The following is a 20182-nucleotide window of genomic DNA, read 5'->3' as shown; positions in this document are numbered from 1 at the left end:
TGGAGAAGGAAAGTAATTATTTCAGCTGGATGTCAATAGTGATGCAAAGTTCATGAGTATAAACTGGCTATTATCAAGTTCAGACCAAATGTTTGAAATAATTTTACATTATATAATGGATAAAAGCCTGAGTGTAATCTATAAAATTACTTGTTATGGTATTTGGCCACAGTTCTTGTGACACAGGTCACTTTTCAGTTGACTCTCCTCAGGTAGGAAAAATGTTGCTGGCATTTCAAGCAGAGGTAGAATTTCCTCAAGTTTTCTTTAACCAATCAAATCAGCTTTCTTGTGTTTTATAGGGCTTACTGGCAGCTTTACTAATTTTTTGCTACATTTGCCTCTTAATACCGTGAATGCAACTTCAGTAGTTAACTGTCGTCTTTATAAATACAATAATTAGCATGCAATGCAGTTGAAAATTCAGAGGAGTATTCAGTCTGTTTATATAGCATTTTGAGAAGAATTATATCTAGAATTATTCAGATAATTTATGTAAACATAAACAGAGGTCTGTCTGCAGTATATTCCTCTCATATCCTGGTATTTTTAATCCATTGAAAGCCTGCATTTGGACTATGCCACTCAAATGATGGGAATAAGTTCTGTGAAGGTGAGTTATGGTTTATTCAGCTGTACTCAATTTTGGAGTATAAAACAGGGCAAGCAGATAGCAATCCTTCTCCAGAAAACATCCTGTGCTTTCTGTGTCAGTAATTCTTGAAGTTAGGGAACCCCAGGTGATGGATATACCTGTGCCTTTGTCCACAAGTACCTCTTTTCCTTTTCTCACCTTTTTTCCAGGAAATTCCTTGCAGCCATGTCAATTATTGGTGTCTGCAGTGTCCTTATTCTTAACAACAGGAGGTTGTTTTTTGGTTTTGAACTGCTGATGATCAATTTTCTTTTCTACTTCCTCATATAAGAAACATCAAGTGAGCTACTGCTTGTTTGGGAATTTTCCCCCCATGGGTTTTTTGCACATTCATCACAGTCCTGCCCGCACTTTTGTCTCATTTTGTCTTTTCCTGGAAGGGTTGACACTGGAAACTCAAATATTGTAGCCCTCTGAGGCCACACGTGTATGAGCTGGGTTTGAAGTGGGTTTGCCTGTATTGCCAGGTATTCAATGCTGTAGTAAAGCAGTACAGCCCTCATCTTCCTGTGTTTGTCCAGAACCTCTGCAGTGGAACTGTGATTTGAAGTCACCTAATCTTCTATAGTCCTGTGATGGTGAATATATACATTTCTGACTTCAGTGAGAGAAGTTTTGGATTTTTACCCATGGTGATTATGGCATGACCAGCTGAGGCTGCTTCACCCTATTTCCTCTTTCTGTTTGCATAGTCTCTTTAATGCCATGTATCTGCTGGGTTTGGAAATCAACTTTTTCAGGAACATTTGAATTCTGAACACTCTGGAAAATCTTTTTCCTCTAGGAATGTAACATTTATTTCCAGTGATTTAAAAGAAATGAAAAGTGTTTTGAATACATGCCAGGAGGAAAGCCAGTTAAGAATTAGGAACTTCACTTGTGTGCCACTTACATCTATGCATTTTATAGAGGACTTAATATTAGTGCTGTGCCATTGAGTATAGTCAGACATTTTTGTGAACTCAGGATATAATAACTTACTTTCAATAAAATCAAATGCACCCAAAGTACCTGTTAGCATAAGAATTTTGTCATACATAGCCTGGTAAAATATTAATGCCAAGACTTTTGCCATTGCACGTTTTTGCACATAATTTTTAAAATTTGATATCATGTGGGGTTTTTTCATAATTAAATGTAGAAATCTGAACATCATGCTGGCCAAGTAAATTGTCATGTTTTACTGAAAGTGTATGTACAGTGTATTCTCTGGACTGTGTGCCAGCAGCTATCTGTTCAGTATTTAAATAAAGGAATTGCACTTTTATATTGGAAAGTGTGACAAAAATTGAACTCCCCTGAAAGGCTTTGTTCACTGCAGTGCACTAATTACATGTACTCTTTAATTAGTGCTGGGACAATAGCACCATAATGTTTTCCTCTTCATTATATTGGTAAAGGAATGTTAGAAATTGCATTTGGACCTACTTTTTAAAAAAATTTAATTCAATATCTTGCTGGCCAGAAGTAAAGCTATGTGTTTCTATTTTTGTGTGTGCATTTAAAGGGATCCCTTTAAGGACATCCTGTGTGTCACAGTGGTGGTCTTTATAATGGATAGTTGTATGTGATGATGATGAACTTTGCAGCTCAAGTCAACTTGATAGATTTGTTCTTTAGCTACTAGATCATATCTCCATTTTGAGGTGCCATGGTATCAGTTAATACAGTAAACTTAATGCATCAGTACAGAAGAAGTACAGTACAGAAGAAATTAGTTTTCACAAAAGCTTTTATATCTCTCTATATACATGTAAATAAGTTTACTGTATAGGATATTTCTGATAGCTGAGTCAGAGCTGAATTCAAAGAGACAAGAATTTAAATATACAATATAATCACTTTGACTTAAAGACATGGTTTTTTGTATTCTGTCTCAGAATTACTTTCTGAGTTTCCACTCTTCAAGTGAGTCCATTTTATCTAGCAGCTCCCAAACAAGAAAACCTTTTTCTGCTCCTAGCACAGTAGCCACTTATACCAACCGAAGTGCTCCTTTGTGGATAATACTTGACTTGCTTGATTTTCCACAGCTTGTGATCACGTCTTAAATTCTGAGGGAGTATGTACTCACTTTTCTGTTCAAGGATAATTCAAGCAAAGAAGCATGAGGGTACATGGGTACATTCAACTTTATTCAACTGCATCTCGAGATTTTAATAAAATTTTCTGAATTAGTAATTTTTAATAGGGACAGTGACCTTTCATACTCTTGTAATTTGAGTTATGGATTCTCCACTTAAAATTATGTGGCTCAAATGGAAGTGAATCAAAGAGCAGATTAAACCCCATAATTTCTCTTGTAATAACTTACAGACCTTCAATTTATTTCAAAAGAGGTCTGTTGCTCTTCAGAAACATTCTTCCTATGCTGTTGAGGATGAAAGTGGGGCAATTTGACTACTTCTTTTGGGCCTTTTTCTTTTCTATCTCTTACTGTTAGAGAACAAAGGAATAAAGATTTATTGTTGGTGATTTTTCTGTGATTTCATTTTGGGGCAAAAGTGCACAGTTTGGCTTTTGGAGGCATCCTTGAAGTAACTTTTGAATGTGGAATTAAATTTTAAGCCAAGCATTTAACGTTCAGGAGTATCTGATTAAAATTCAGGTTGTTTTAGTAAATTGTATCTGCAGATAAAAGCTTTTTTACAACCTGTATTAAACTAAAAAATATAGTTAATCACAGCTACTGTCTGCTGCATTTCTTCTAAAATTTCCATTAACACGATGCATTCCGTGCGTAAATGGTAGTCGTTTACAAAATACATCTCTAAAAACTCAATTAATTTATGTTCTTTCATTTTGGATCTGAGTACAAAAGCAATCCATCTGTTTAAAATCACAATTATACATGATTTATTTCTTTTTATAGTAAGAATGTGTTGAATATTGAAAGACTGGAAAATAATGAATCATACTGTTTCTTTATTCTTAATTATTTGTGAGCTGTTTTTCTCACCCAGTGATAATTTTTTTGTCTCCTGGAATGTCTATTTTTTTTTCCTCTGTCAGGGACATTAGCAAATGCTTTGTTGTGCAAAATTTCCTCAAAAAACTTTCGGAAAAATATTCAGCTTTTAATATTTTATCAATTCTGTTTGGCTGAAGGTGCTAGCAATAACCAGTCACTGGTCTTCAGGGTCTTGTCTTCATTCTTGCTATATGGGAACATTATAAATTATGTATAACAGTAGATGCTACTCTGTAAACATCTAATATGTCATAGGTATTTTTGACTGAAATTGCTTTTTCACTTGAACAATTAATTAAGCTGCATTTTTCAGGTTTATGATATGACTCTTATAATATAAATGAATATCTGGGTGCATTGTGAATGTTTGAGCTGCACATGATCACAGCTTATTTTTTTCTTTCTGAATGCTGGAGAACTTTATAATTCATGACCAGAGTAACATTTCCCAGTTTTGTTTCGTTTCTTATATGTTGTGTCATCATCCCATCTTGCCCAGGTGTATCCATACTTGGAATTTTTAGACAGTATCAATATTGACAACATTTTTTTTTTCCATAGAGAAATGAGATTTTACATCTGCTTTCTTCTTTAGACTTGCAAGTATAGGGGGACAATAGGGCAGTAGAGCAGGCCTAGAAGACAACAGGATTCTGTTTCAACTTGAAAATTGAACTTCTAAAATACTAAAACTTATTTCAAAGCTATAATTATTTTTTATTTATTGCCTAGACTGTTGTGTACTACACCATACATTACTTTATCCAAGGCTGAAATCTCCTGTTTGAATTCCTGCTGAATGATGCTTCAGCCTATGGATGGCTGTACAAAGTGGCCCAAAGGAATTTTGAAGAATTTAAATTCTGCGCTGTGAATATCTCTTATTTTTATTTACTACTGGCAATGCTTCTCTTACATTGCATGGTATTTCATGCAATTTCAACTGCTTAGGCTTACTGAATTATCAGGAGTCTGGGGTTTTTATTATGCAAGGTTCAGCTTATTTAAAGGACTGTTGATAAGTTTTTAGTTTTCTGTTCTTTAGCTGTGCTGAATGCTGAGGAGTTTGAAATTCTCCTTACCTCTGTGAAAGGTGGCACATAGCTTGCTTTTAGACAGTGTTGCTTTGTTACACTCTTGATTGATGTTCTTTCTCTGGTATAATTCATCTGTTTGTCTGGTTTCCTTCAAATAACACCTTCACAGATTTCTCAACAGCAAGCCTGGAATGCTTAAAAAAGTAAAAAAGTCACATTTTAAATGTAAAATAAAAAAATTCTAAAAAATTGCGTTTTGTTTTCTGTGATATGACAGAGAGGAATTACATTAAATGTGGTTTAGAAAGAGAAGGAAGAGGGGTATTCTTACATATCCTAATAAATAGATTTTTGTCCTTTATAGGAACAAACTTTGGCTCTGAGGAAAGAAGGGATAGGTGTTGTGTTAGATTCTGAACTGCCTCATCTCATTGGCATTGATGACGATCTTCTCAGTACTGGTATCATCTTGTACCACTTGAAGGTAAGTACATGTCTGCGTTTCTATACCCTTTATATGCCTTGTGATTTTTTTTTCAGTAGAAAAATTGTAGTATTGATTTGCTATCTATATTTAGTGCTCATTACATTACTATGGCGAGAAAAGTTCTTTATGCTTCTCTGCTCTAGTAAGAAAAGCTCTTAAGAGGTTGTAAATTACGAAATTAAAATATCTGTTTAGGTTTATCCTGAGAGCCAACTGGTTAACCAGATATAGGTGTTTCATATTTTTATCTGTGTGTATTGGTTTGTTATTCATGTAATTATAAACTTTGACCTTAAAATCTAAATCTAGATTTTTTTCAAAACTGCAAAGGTGGTTCTGCATTGGACACTTGAAACTTGAATTGGTTTACAATATTGTAAAGACTGTGAAAGCATTCTGAAAATGCTACATGATTCCTTTTTTTTTGTGTATGTTAAATATATATTTCATTCAGGTTACCCTGAAAAAGTGGAAGGATAAATTATATTCTTGTGGGGGAAATAAGGAGATTCCAACTGGAAATAATGTGTGTTTCTCTCTTAATTAGGAGGGCCAAACATATGTTGGCCGAGAAGATGCTATAACAGAACAGGATATTGGTATGGAAATTGGCATTTTTATATTCTTTCTGCTTCCAGTATCCTAACATGTGAACTAAGCTTCATATGTTTTTTTCCCTTTTAAGTTACTTTTTCTGTGTATTTTAATTTTTAGAAAATCTGAAAGCTGAATTGCATGGGATTTGCTTCAAAGAGCATGACTTCTAGTATAGCTTGTGAGCTTTAAGTATATTCTTATGCTTGTTACAATTTATTTCTTACTTTTCTTGAAGCAGCATCCTGTAAAAATACTGTTCTTTTTCAGATAGCACCTGTCGCAATTACTGCAAAATCATTCTCTTAACCTTTGTATAATGACAGTATTGTTATGCTATTATTATTATTATTATTATTATTATTATTATTATTATTATTATTATTATTATTATTATTATTATTGTCTTACTGTACGTAAGATTGTCTTAGAACTTCAGATTTGAGTTTTAAAAAATTATGTAAAAAATTGGTAAAAATCTACTGGTTTTCCTGTTGATTTCTTACCAATGCAATTAACTGATATTTTCTGTCTCATAAGCTTTACATAAGTTCCTGGAAGGCAGTTTCATTAAGTAAACTGCATACTTTAATTCTTGGGTGAGAATCAGAGAGTCACATAACTCAGTTTGATATATTTTCATGGGTCAAAAGTTGCCTGGATTTAAATTACTCTAATAAATTCCATGAAACTGCCAAACTTGTGAAGCCTTGTGTTATTGAACAGTACACATAATCACACATTATTTGAAGAAAAAGTAAAAAGTAACATAACTGACTGATAAAAGCTCTGAATGTCAAAGAGCATAAGAACTTTACTTCAGCCATCTTTATGTCAACAATAGCATCTTATATCTTGTCTTTTCAGATTTAAGTGTGATTGCCTTAAGGTCTGCAAGTTTTCATTATTTCCTCCAGGAACTGGTCAAAGAATCTCTTTCTACAAATATGTGAACTGTACTTTTCTGGTTTTTATTGGAAAGAAAGGAGCATTTGCTAACCAGGCATCAAAACACAGGACTAAAGAGCATCATGCACAAAAAAAACCAAACGTGAAACCAACCCAGCACACCTCTTTCCACTAGAATAAAACAATAAATATTTAAGGCATGCAGGACGTGATAAAGGAAGGAAGAAGACATTGTCCAGAATAGAGCAAAAATATACTCTCTGATATGTAGTTCAATGTGTTCTTAATGAATTATTATTAGCATTTTAATCTTACTGATTGTGAGGAGTCTAATTATATTATCTTATTCCTTTATGTTTAGTTCTTCATGGCCTTGATCTTGAAAGTGAGCATTGCATCTTTGAAAATCTCAATGGTACTGTGAACCTCATCCCACTGAATGGAGCGCAGTGTTCTGTGAATGGTATTCAGATTACAGAGCCCACACACCTCAACCAAGGTATTACCTAGCCTAATGTTATTTTTCAGGCCGTGTCTTTGCTTCTTCCTGGCAGAACACTGAAAAAAATCTGTGCATATATAAGGGGATTTTTGTTTAATTAGTTTTAATTTCATGTCTTCTCAACTACAGTGCAAAACCACCAGGAAAAACACATGGTGTTTTTGTTGCTAAAGAATTGCCATGTGGTGAGAAGAGAATTCTTTATTAATTTCAACCACTTCTGTCTTGGTTTGAAAGACAGGTGTCTGCCAAGGAAGGCAGGAACCTCCTTAGAATAGAAAATATGACCCCCTTCCCTCTGAATTATTATAACTTGAAACTAAGAGGCTTTCAGGCAAAGATATGGGAAATGGAATAACAGTTTTTTGCTGGTATGTGTGTGAATAATAAGGCAAATAAACAACAGCAATGTTAAAAACAACAAGAACAGAAACCCCAATAAAGTCTTTCCCACTCTTTAAAGTTCTTTCCCCTTGGTGCAGTTCCGGGCACAGCCGGCAGGGGGCGCTGCTGGCTCCTGGCCGGGCAGGGCGGTGATTCCCCTGCTCCAGCAGGGGGCGCTGTGGCGCGGGCTCGGCTGCCTCTCCCTCACGGTAATGGCGGATGGGCTGAGGAGCAAAAATGGGCTGCAGCAGGAGCCTCGGAGCAGTGTCTGTAATGGGAGGGTGAGCTCACCTGGGGTAGCCAGCAAGAGGTGGCAGAAACTCCACAGCTGTAACAGGAGCCATGGGGTGTCCCGACAGGCAGGTGGTACGGGTTAGAGAGCAGTGAAAAAGCACAAGGCAGCAGCAGAAAGCAGCGGATCTGGGCTTTGGCGGTGAGGCCCTTCTGCCACACACAGCTGGAAAGATGTACCTTGAGCCCCAGTCTTTTCACCTGAGGCACCCAGAGAGATGGTAAGGGTCCTTTTCAAGTGAGGTAGGGTGCCCGTAAGGTCCTAGTTCAGTGGCTGCTCTCAAGGGCAAAGGCTCACCCATGGCAGGAGAAACTGGGCAGGTCTGTGCTCCGGTGGGGGCAACAAATTTACCCTCCCCCCCCATTCCCCCCTGAACACCAGCTCCACCATTTTCCTGTGAAGCCAAGAGAGCCAGGAGCTGCACTCAGCCTCCTTTTCCGCAGCAAAATTCTTTGGTATCTCTGCCCTTCCAAGAGAAGCTCTCAGACAAGAGAAGCGCAGCCAGTGCCCTCCTTCCCCAAGCTTAACTTCTTTTGTCTCTCCTGAGTACTGGGTGTTATGTTTTCTTAGCAACAAAATGGGTGAAAATTCTTTAAGAGAAAGAGACAAAAGAAAAAATCCTAAACCCCAGCAACTTCATAATCTTGGTTATGATTTGATAGTTACCCTTTGATTCTGTTTGTTTTTACACAAAGTGAATTCCATGCCAGATTGCTGTAATGTTAAGAAAAAGAATATAGATCTCTACAGGCCTAATATAATGTCAGAGACATCCTTGCCCCTCTCCCCAAGTTTCAGGTTGGTCCTACTTAATACTACTGCCAGATTCTCTTGTACAGCTGGAGATTGAGCTGGAGTATCTGTTTGCTGCAGCTATAGGAAATGACAAAAAGGGGGAGGCTAACCCTTAGGAAGTTTAGAGAATTAAAATTTTAATGTAAAAGCTTTAAAATCTGGAAATTAAAAAGCAACCAGGACAGTTGAGAGAAAAGAAACTTTGTTTTGGTCTGGAAAGAACTGACTGACAAGTGAACAGGAGAGCTTCTCGATGTTTAATCTTCCAGGAGCACCCAGTATCATCCCAATTAGCAAGGAGCTGAAAAAGACCTGTTTAGGAGTGACGCTGTGACAACTCAGCTGCTGAAAAACAATCTCACATTACTTCTTTGAAAAGAAGCTTTCAGAGCAAGCTTAGGCTAACAAAAGAAGAGTGCAGTGTTAAACAAGGAGAATCCTTTCTGAACTCTAACAAATGCTTCTATAAAGTCTGCTAGCAGAAAGCAAGGAGTTTTGGTGTAGAGAGATGGAATTTACTGGGTTTTTTTTAGAGTGCCTATTTCTTCATGCAGAATGAGAGGCATATGTACTTGTTTCTACTACAGATAGAGGGGGGGGAAAAAAAAGCCCAACCCCCTTGGTCTTAGTTTGAGTAAATCTAATGCGCAAATTCTTATTAACAGAAATGCTGACATTAACAGCAAATAACACTGTAAACAATAAAATTTGAGTTGTGATGAATCATCTTTACTTTATCCCGCTCCATTTTAAAGGCAGAAAATGTTCAGTGCGCCTCACAAGAAAGGAGGAGTTTGGATGCAATTTCCCTCTTTCAGATGTATATTACTACTTGACTTTTGTACTGCTAAAAGTGGAAATACGGCTTTTTTCCCCTCACTAATTTCTTCAGACAAAAATTTGCAACTCAAAGGGGAAAGGGTTGCTAGGGTTGCTAAGTTGTAAAAAACAACTGCCTAAGCTGACCTTTTGTGTGTGTAAGTCAGAGAGGAAGGTGGCAACCGTGACATTAAGTGTGCAAAACTGATTAAATCACTAGTTTAAGGACTCATGCAATCCATTTATCCCAGCTGTGTTAGCATTTAGTCTCACAGCATGAATTGCCAGGGTCCTTAAATACCCCCTTTTAGGTAACGCTGATTAACTGCTGACATATTTAAATGTTTCCGTTCATCATTAATAGCTGCTCATTTAAAAACGTGTTAAATTTTTAGACAGTCATGGTGTTAAAAAAAAATCAGAGGCATAGTAATTAATTGCCACTTCCTTCTATGGATTTCTTCAATCATTTGTGAATTCTGGCTAACATGGTTTTTTTGTAAATGCAACTGAACTAACAATGCTTTTTTAGTCATAAGAACATATGGTAGGATTTCTGAAGGTAACTGAGTTAATATTCACAATTACATTTCATCATTTGCTTTAAATATATCCTCACCTTAGAACAAGTTTTCAGGGTTTTGGGCCAAACTGTCAACGCTTCTGTACTTAAAAGAAAAATCTAGGAGTTATTTGAATGACCCATCATTTAAGACTGATTTTCATGTGTTTCCTGTTAAGTCTCTCCCTTCTGTCTTCCTTGATATTTATGAAGTTAGGGGCACCTTTCTGTAACTGTTAATTCTGAAAATTTAATTAATTTATTTACGTCGCTTCCACCTAGTGAAGCGCTCACAAAAATTTGCAATTAATTATTTTTATCTTTGCTTGAAAGTAACTGAAGGAATTTCTTACAAATTTATGAAAGGTAATTATTTTTGAGACTTTAATAAGGCAGACTGCAAATGTGAGCCAAAATTGAGGTGTTGTGTAGAAAGCAAGAAGTGATTGTAGTGCTTTTTGCCATTTATTTGCTAAGACTGGATCACCTAATTTGAGTTGATTAAGCTGATTTTAAGATAAGCATTCCTTGCTAAAGACATCATGTCATTATCAAGTGGTAAGAATTTGTAATGGTGAGTTTAAGTACAGTTTTTTCATATTTTTTCTTTCTAAAAATGCTTTGTACCGACTGACAGATAAATGCTTGATTCTGAGGTGCTGAATTTGGAAGACTTCCATGTTATGACAGTAGTGAGACATCACTGACAATATACTTCTTAGTAGGGAAGTATTAGTCTTGGTGCCATTTCTTTAAAATATGATAAGAATTGCTCGGAATCTCTTTATTTGTGACCTATACCTTAACTGATTAAATACAGTGATAGATGTGCATTGAGCAATGTGAATTATTCAAGGTTCTTCCATCAGAAAGTAGCTGTCGAGTAGAAAAGTCTAATAATGCTCTTTTGAGTAACAATAAACTCCCGTGTTCCACATGGAGAAGAAAATGTTAAAGTACAAATAATGGAAATCTGGAGCTTTTAGTGTGGCTGGATTCAAAACTGACCAGCGATCAGTAGCAGATGGACAAGTTTGTTCTTGGTCACATTTATGGGTGTTCCTGTTAAATCTGCATCTGCTGGTGGCTTCCAAAGTATCGCTGTTGAAGAGTATATGGATCAAATTGGGGCAGCTGCTTCCTCTCCCTGTGTTTATTCTTTAACTGAACTCCATGAACATGACTGACCTTGAGTCAGTCATTCATGCAGTGTGTAAACATGTGTGGGTTTTGTTTTTGTTTAAGTAGGAAGAGAAAGGAATCCACTGTATGCATCAGTTAAGGTAGCTGTGGCTATGCATGGTTATACACTTGTCAGGATTCATTTTCATTTTGTTCTTGCTTAATGGAAGTCTTTACTTATGTGTTGCGTGTTTGAAAAATTACACGGTACTTTCAACTGCAGAATCTTGTCCGTTAGTGGTGTGTGTTTTTTTCATCAGGTGCTGTTATATTACTTGGAAGAACCAACATGTTTCGCTTTAACCACCCTAAAGAAGCTGCTAAGCTAAGAGAGAAAAGAAAGGTGAGACTAAATTAGTGTTTGGTAGATTTAAACCTTTAAATAATTTTATTTCTAATATAGACATGCCTTTATTATTGTAAATAATATTATTGTAATGAAATTACAATATTATTGTAAATTTCAAAATTATTGTAAATTACAAAATTATTGTAAATTTCATGTACTTTAGTTAGTATTTCATCAAAGTAAGAGTTTTTAAGGCTTGTCTAATACTTTTATTTTGTGATCTGTTGTTAGAGTGGGCTGCTGTCTTCCTTCAGTTTGTCTATGACTGATCTTTCTAAATCTTGTGAGAATCTGTCAGCAGTTATGCTTTATAATCCAGGGTGAGTAAATTCTAAAATACAGTTGTTATAATTCCAATCATTCTTCATTTTAGCTGTTTGAAATGTCGCAGAAGCATTATGACTAAAGCAGCTCAGCAAAATAATGACATGGCAAATTTTATGTTTGTATTTTCTTCAGAATTACAAGTTAACGATTTTTCCTGAGAAAAATGCATTTTGAACTGAAAATTAAGATTTCTTGAGTTCATATAATACCAATATAAGCATAAAAAGGCTGAGAAATTAATGTCTTGTGTTCTCTGCCAGTACCTGTGAGTAAGTGGCCTAATTAAAATATGAAAGAAAGTTTTATTATGCAGTTACAATGACATAGAATGTTTATGGTAGAAAAGCTGTTTTTAGTGATTTTTCCACTGTTCCTAAAGCTACTTACTGAGAACTGATGGTATTTTGTTCTAATTTTTTTCCATAGCGAGGGCCTGTGTTTTGAGTATGAGATGAGGCAATTTGACCACCTATGTACTTTTGAAAAATTTGCTTTAAATTGAATTATATCCTTGGATAATGCAGCTTTATTTCCAAGTTTTACTTGGGAATCTCTCCTTATCCTTTAGAATTTAGAAAGACTGGACAGATGGTAATAATAATTTCTAGTTAAATGATGTTTGAAATACAGGGAGTGTGTTTAATAACACTACTTCAAATGTGATGTTACTCTTTTGCTACTGAGCTACTTACAGAGATCTCATGATGGTGAGCTGGTTGCTAATAAATTACATTCTGTTTTCAGATAGGGATAATAAAGAAGATTTTAAAAAAGCGTAGTATAAGTATACTTTTCTATTTCTTCAGCTTTTCAAATAATTGAATCTAAAAATTTTCATTGACGGTTGCTAGTATTTCTGTGAGTTGGGGAAAGTTCCTGGCTGTTGTTACCTCTGGTTATTGGTGAGCTATCCTGGGCTTCTCTCTGATTGATAATGTTACTGTGCTGTAATATCGTTATGAATACTTGCATTATACTGGATAGCACCGACCTTAACTCTGCAGTCAGTTTAGAGTGGGACAGATTGTTTCAGCATTGCCTCACTAGTCTCTCAGATTTACAGCAAAATATAATGGCGTGGACAAGGCCCAGTTGAAGGTGTGCTTTAAAATTATTTCCCAGCTGAAGCAGTCTAATTGTCTTTCAGATAATGCCAAATCCCTGCCTTACAGGAGGGATTTTTCCTGTAAACCTTACTTAATTTAAAAATAATTTTTAAAAAAGAGAGTAGATTGCACATTCTTCTTCTTATTTTTTTTCCTTATCAGTTTGCATCTTGCCGTACTTTTCTGAAAATCAGACAGTAAGGATATTATTATTAGGTTGTCAATGTATGCAGCAATTTTTCAATACATTGCCATTTTTCCATTTAACTTTTCGTGTGAATTTTCCTTTCTTGGGTGTGATTGTAAGAGTACTCTTGCTCTTGAAATTGAGAAGAAAATTAGGTGAAATACTCATAACATTCCTGAACACTTTATGCTTGTGTCTTATTAAACTAAAAACTATAAACAGAGGGTTAATTATTGATATATTTCCCCTAGTCTGCATTCAGTTAATATTTGTGAGCTGTACTGGAGAACTATATATTTTTTCTGCTTAATTTGTGAACACAACAAAGGATTTTGCTTAAGGCTCATAATGCATAAGGAAGGCTAGGTCAGTTGCTTGTGAGCAATAAACCTATCTGAAGTTGTTCTGTACTTGCTGTAACATGCATATGTTTTTCTGAGTGAGGAAGCTTCTGAATCATAGAATCATTTGGCTTGGAAGGTGTCACAGCAGAAACAGAGACACTTGTTTTTTTGTGCACCATGCTGAATCTTTATTGCATGCAGCTCATGTTTATATGGTAATGCTTAGTGGAATGTCCATCAAAACATTCTTCTCTAACCATGTTTATGTACTTCTCTCCTGGGTAAAGACCAATTTCACATGGGTAGGAGTCTTTCTTCTCACAGGTGCAATCTGTTCCCACAGGAATAGACTGAAATACAAGCTGATTCTCAGTGTTACAATTCCTTTCTCATGGGAATTTATCAGGCTAGCTGTTAGCTACACTTAACCAGAGTAACAAGAACCATGTTTTGTAAGGCCTTTCTTTTGTAAGGTTTTACCAAATGTAATAGGAAGGGATCTTTGAAAGTCACCAAGTTCCAACCTCCCCTGCCATGAGCAGGGACATCTTCATCTAGACCAGGTTGCTCAGAGCCCCATCCAGCCTGACGCTGAATGTTTCCAGGCACAGGGCATCCACCACCTCTCTGGGTAATTTCAATTTGTGCCGCCTTAATTGTAAAAAACTTTAAATTTATTCTGAATCTACTTTATTTTAGTGTAACACCTTTACCCCTTGTCCTATTGCAGCAGCTCTGCTGTATAATCTGTCCCCATTCCCAATCAAGTACTGAAAGGGTGAAGTGAGCTCTCCCTAGAGCCTTCTCTTCCCCAGGCTGAGCAACCCTAGTTCTCTCCCGTGTCTGCATGGAAGAGGTGCCCAGACATCTGAGCCCTCAATCTTTGTGGCCCTCAGCTGGACATTCTTCCGCATTTCCATGTCCTTGATGTGCTGGGACCTCAGAACTGGGCACAGCGCTCCAGGTAGGGTCTCACCCAAGCAGAGTCACCTCCCTGGATCACTACCCATGCTGCTTTGGATGCAGCCCAGGACACATTTCATATAATTGATACCACACCTAAGAATATACATGATTTATGCTGTGTGGAGATGAGAGTTGTCCTAATAGATCAGTGATTTAAAAAAAACACATATGTGAACCCTTCCCCACCCCACCCCCCCAAAAAAAAACCAAACCAAAAAAAACCCCCAAAAAACAAAACCAATTAAGAAACCCTTCAGAAAAATCCCAACCCTGCAAAAAACTCTGAACCTCAAAATGTTAGTTATTTCTGCTTTTATACTGCTGCAAATGCAGGTAGAAGAAAACACTTTCTGTAATTGATACATCTTTATGGACAGCAATTAGGCAACAGCAGCTTTTCAGCTTAGGCTGGAGTACCCTGACAACTTTAAGTTTATTTATTTTGATGCTAATGCTGCTTTTTTGGATCTCCTCTTGAAACAGCACAGGAATTTTTCTGATTGTGTAGTGAGGTTGTCACAAAGAGATAATTGTTCAGAAGGTGTTATTTTAAGGGTAACAGGGGGCTGGGATAAATGTAAGTTAAATATGTTTTGAATAAGGCAGACTCCAAACTCTCTACTTCCAGCTAAGAATACTGCCAAGCAAGTATTACAGTGGTTATTCTTCATAGTGGTGGCTATGTTCAGCTTGGATGAAACAATAAATTATATCTCTGATTATCAAAGGCAGGGTAATTGTACACAAGAAATGGGGTGGAGCATCTTGCATTCTGGAAAAGTACAGAATGGAAAAGAATATCCTACATGAAATCTAGTTTGTTGAGGATTGTTTGTTTGTTTGATCAGGAGCAATGCTATGACCCTTTCCTACAATAGATTGGAATATCACTTTCTCTCAATATGACATTATACTGCTGACCTCCAGTGCAGTTCAGGATTCAGTAGCTGGCCCTTTGGGTTTTTTTCTATGCAGTTTTTGCGGCTGACTAGCATTCTGCCTGTTGTCAATATAGTCTTTTCTTCCAGTTTCATTATTAACAACCTGAAGAGGTTGCTAAATTTGCAATTTTTGTAAGTTGCAATAATGATTCTGATAAGATCCAGCATCTTTAGCAGTCAATGGCAGAAGAGCCTGTGGAGTATTACCTTCAGTTGTGAAAGCAGCATGATGGATCTTGCTTACTGTATCTTTTCCATGTGAAAACCATCATTGTCCTTAATAGTGTTTTCAGATGGTCTTTTCTTGCATGTGGCTTTTTGTCTGTTGATTTCCCATATGTTGGAAACAAACTTGTTGCATAAAATTTTGGCTTAATGTGCAAAATTCTTTGTTCTACTTTTTCCCAGTCATTGTCTTTAATCTCTTGTCATGGAACTCTGCTTCAGATAACAAGCTTGTTGGATAAAATGGAATTTTGCATGTAGATTTATGCAGAAGATTTAATTTGTGGACCTTTTGTTAGCTACATGATAATGTAAATGTAAAACTACTGATGAGAATCCTTGTCTTGGGTCTATGTCACGGGTTTATATCATGATCTGGTTATTAAAGTTCTTAGAAATGCCTCTGCCTGAATTAAGGTGCAAACAAGACCATATGCCAGTGACAATATTAGGGATTTTATTTGACAGTAAATATGAGAGAGAGAGACAGAGAGAGAAAGAAAGAAATAGAATAGCTAGGACAGAAAGGGCTTGACATAGACAAAATAAGGAAAATATCACCGTTCCATGGATCCCAGTGATGCTCTGTTGATTCTCTCCAGCTGGTCTTCTTGGTGGTAAAGGTCCCTCCAAAAAGCATAGAATCCAATGGCTTAATATACGCTCAGGCTAGGTAGGAAAACCCAGGCCTTTCCCTGGTGGGGGGGAGTTAGCTTCAAGAATGGCTTTTGGGGGGTCTTTGATGGATTATGACACCCCCTCAGCTGCCTGCCATGTGAATGTCCCATGGATGTGGCCTTAAATCTTAGTGGTTTAATTCACGGTCCAAAGTCCCTGTCAAGTATATTCAGGAAGGCTTCTTTGGTTGTGGCTTATTTATACAGTTTTTGTTACAATGAGCAAAACTTTTTATCAGTGTTTGAGGCATGAACTATTTCAGTCTCTGACAGTTTAGTATGGGGGGTTTTGTTTGTTCTTTTTTTAAAAATTAATCTCATTAATTGGCATACTGACCGGTGTTGTAACATCTCTGTAGTCCAGGCAGTACTCAGCCTTTCCAAACAGATGTAGAATCAGATTGCATTTTTGTGCTGTGCAAATTAAGCTACTACAATACTGTGCTAGTAGAACTGACTTCCTTTCTCTGCAGCTTATCTACACTGCTGTTATCACTGGATATGACACACTTTCCAGGAAAATGGTGTCTATTTAATTCAACACTGATCAGATTAAGTTCCTCTGTGATAGATCTACAAAAGAAGAAAGAGTAGATTCTGGTCTTTAATATCTGTGTGTTTCTTTTTAATTTCAAGCTAATATGCTTTTTCTATTCACAGTAGTGCTCACATGAATAAAGGGAGTAGAGGTTATGTGAAAAAGATTTTTATTAGGATAGGCTAAGCACGAAAACATCAGTCTTGCATATGTACTTCGTTAAACTGGCAGTGATCTGTTACAGCCTCTGTGGTTTTAGTTTTTTTCCTTTGTGCTGCTGAGGTTTCTTTTTCGTAGTAGCTTTTTAAAGAAGCCTGTCCTGCCTCCTCAGATTCTCTCCTGTCCTGTAATAATTTGAGCCCACAATGATTTTGAAGCAGATATTCCAGAGGTCTCAAAAGTGGTGAGTTCCTAAATATATTAAGAAAATAGGCAGCCAGCTAAGGAAGACTGGCATCATTCTTACCCCTGCAGAAGAAAGGCTGCAGTGTGAGCACCTTAGAGAATGGAGACACCGTGAATAATCTCATTGCTGGAGAGCCTTCATTGGAGCTCAGACCATCTTAGGCGTCTCCAGGTAGCAATAGCTTTTGTCTTTGTATTTTGTGGTCTAAAATGCATTAAACATGCATTTATAAAACACCACGGTGTTGCGTTTGGAGGCTGTTGACTAGAGTAGTAATGATCCATATTTTGCTTTGGGAAAGAACCATTTTTGCTGAAGAAAGAACCAGTTTTGCACAATTCACTCCTTTTTCCTGAACAACTTTTTAGGCACCTCTGGCTTCGTTTCAGTCTAAGGTAAAACTGATTGTCCTAAAGCCACTGTTGAATGTTTTAGGGACAATTCCTCTAAGAGAAGCTCACAGAATTTTTAATCACTCATCTGTTTTTATACCAGACTGATTGCTGTGATGGTTCATTTTCTTTGTATTAGATCTCAGGCAAAAGTTAGTTACCATTTTTATGCTTATAAAAAAAAAATTCTGTGTTTTATAGGCCAGTCAAAACACCAAAAGGTTTTGCTCTGGATTTGCTCTCTTTGCATGTTATGTTAGCTGATCTAACATTTTCCTTCATTGTGGCTTAACTAAGCATGGGAATACAGTCAAATTGTTCTTTGCTGACTGTCTAGACCAACTGTGTAGATCAAAGATGGTCTACATCTGATAGCACTTAAAGGAAACCTGCATTTCTACAAGCCAGAGCTGTATTCTCCAGGGTCTATATTATTTTGGACTGAAATAATGATGCCATTTTATCAGCCAAGCCCTAGGTAAGTGATAGCTAAAATCTATGAATTTCAGATAGCAGATCACAGCCAAACAGAAATTTTGAGGTATAGCTCTAATAAAAAAAAAAGGGAGGAAGGAAAACCCAAAGCACGTGTTAACGACTGGATTAAGTTTTTGATTCCTGAAAGCCTCCAAGATTGCTGCTTGTTCCTTTTCAATGCTATGGATTTTGCATCCACTTTGTGGATTTCTGCAGCATTGTTGCTGCAGCAGTTGTGATCAAATTGAAAATACTAGTTACAATCACCTGTCCTTTTGCTGTAAAGTCCCACCTTAGTTTAATGCAAGTGTGATGGGACTCTGGTGAGACAGTTACATGAAAGTTACATGAAATGCCTGGATCTGGGTATAAAAATCTACATTGGCTAATAGCTTAGGGATTGTAGAAGACAGTTTTTGAAATGAATTTGTGAGAAATGGGGAAAAATTAAATCTGGAATTTGTGAAAGTAGTCATTCTCCCATATTGCTGCCATTAGAAAGATGCTTCTTGAACATAAGGAATCACAGTTTGTTACAATAGCTTTATAACATTAGATTATTAGTGTACTATTTGCATATTTCCAAGGGCAATTTCTTTTTGTTGCATGCATTTTTTTTTGTCTAACCCACATATCCTTATGCTGTAACAAGCCTGAAATAACTGAATATGTGTGTATTTGGTTGAATAATTTATTCCATTTATAGGTTCTTTCTGCCTTTTTAATATTTGGTATTGAAAAGTTCCTTAAATGAAAGAGAAACATTTCAAATTAAATTAAGAAAAACACTTGTGTACAACTGTAATAAAAGCTGATACTAAAAAATTGCATAAAATGCTCTCCTGTGCTTATCCAAAACTTTGTCAAACTAAATACATTAAAATCTCAACATATTTTAAATGAATGGGTTTGAATTGTGTTCTGTGCTGTTTGGGGTTTGTCAACCCTACTGATTACATCTGAGGAGTATTTGGGACTTTTTTCTTTTTCTTGGAAGAAAATGGCAGAACTATGAGCACACACTACTGTAGTTTTGCAGCCCTTTCCCTTCTCAGAAGTGGCTAAGTTAATAAACCATAGGATGAAGAGAATTACTTTAGCTGTCGTTGGCATTTGAAAAATGTGTTTAGAAAGAATAATTACTTGAATTCTTCTTCTGAGATGTAATGTGGTAAATGTTCTATGAATCTAACCAGTTTAACCTCCGATAAAACAAAGTGCTGTTGATTTTAAAGTATTCTGTACTGCTAATATGTTTTTTCTATCAATTCCTTTCTCAATTGATCACTCTGTTTCCCCCTGCCTCCCATGGCAGTCTTTTCCCTGTAAAAGGACCGATCTGTCTAAGGTAGAGAAATTAAATTTCTATTTATTGATTGCCATGTCTGCATGTAGTTTACTCACAGAGGCTATGCTAACATCTATATGTCTTGTACTTTTAAAATACTTTTTCCCCAGAAATTAATTTTTTTTTCTATTTATACTCATGTCAGCATGATACCTAATTTGTAACCTTAATGAAGGATCTATTTTCTGTTCTTGTAGAAAGTAGTCTTACAAAACTTCATTTGTATCATTGTCATCAAAACAGACAGAAAATTATATCATGTCTTCCTATTTTTGTGATACTCAGGAAACAAACTTTTTGCTGTATTCTTTATGTTTTTAATCAGGCTAGAATTCGAGAGACAGCAACGAGAGGAGCTTGAAAAATTAGAAAGTAAAAGGTAACATTGTTCTCTGTGGTTTTTATGTGTGTATGTATGTCTGTATATACAAGTTATAGACTCTTAAATCATGAATTTGGAATCACGGCAAGATGATCCTGAATAGCTGAATTGGAGCTAACTGATATTTAGCAAAGAAATTCTGGATAGACTGTGTAGATACAATATATTACCCTTGCTCTTAATTTTTGTGGTTTTACTTTAAAAGGTGGCAAATTGCATTCTTAATTAATACCTCTTTTTATTTTTACTCGTCTTTGGACTGAATTGTGATAGAAGAAACTCACGTGTTACATTCTGCTTCTCTTACATCAAACTGTGATGTGGAATG

General features: G+C 36.2%; 1 protein-coding gene across 1 annotated transcript in view; it reads left to right on the top strand.

Moving 5' to 3' along the window:
• KIF16B (kinesin family member 16B) overlaps nucleotides 1-20182 on the top strand; it is a 141019-nt gene that overhangs the window by 55839 nt on the left and 64998 nt on the right. Inside the window, exons 13-18 of the mRNA XM_056487991.1 lie at nucleotides 5028-5147; nucleotides 5698-5749; nucleotides 7015-7152; nucleotides 11450-11532; nucleotides 11770-11858; nucleotides 19798-19851. Coding sequence (XP_056343966.1) covers nucleotides 5028-5147; nucleotides 5698-5749; nucleotides 7015-7152; nucleotides 11450-11532; nucleotides 11770-11858; nucleotides 19798-19851 — 536 coding nt within the window. The remainder of the gene's footprint in view (nucleotides 1-5027; nucleotides 5148-5697; nucleotides 5750-7014; nucleotides 7153-11449; nucleotides 11533-11769; nucleotides 11859-19797; nucleotides 19852-20182) is intronic.

The sequence above is a fragment of the Oenanthe melanoleuca genome, chromosome 3 (genome assembly GCF_029582105.1).
Source record: "Oenanthe melanoleuca isolate GR-GAL-2019-014 chromosome 3, OMel1.0, whole genome shotgun sequence".
In the NCBI taxonomy this organism is placed as follows: domain Eukaryota; kingdom Metazoa; phylum Chordata; class Aves; order Passeriformes; family Muscicapidae; genus Oenanthe; species Oenanthe melanoleuca.
Note: the sequence above shows the minus strand (reverse complement) of the source record. Positions and strands in the feature narration are given on the sequence as shown.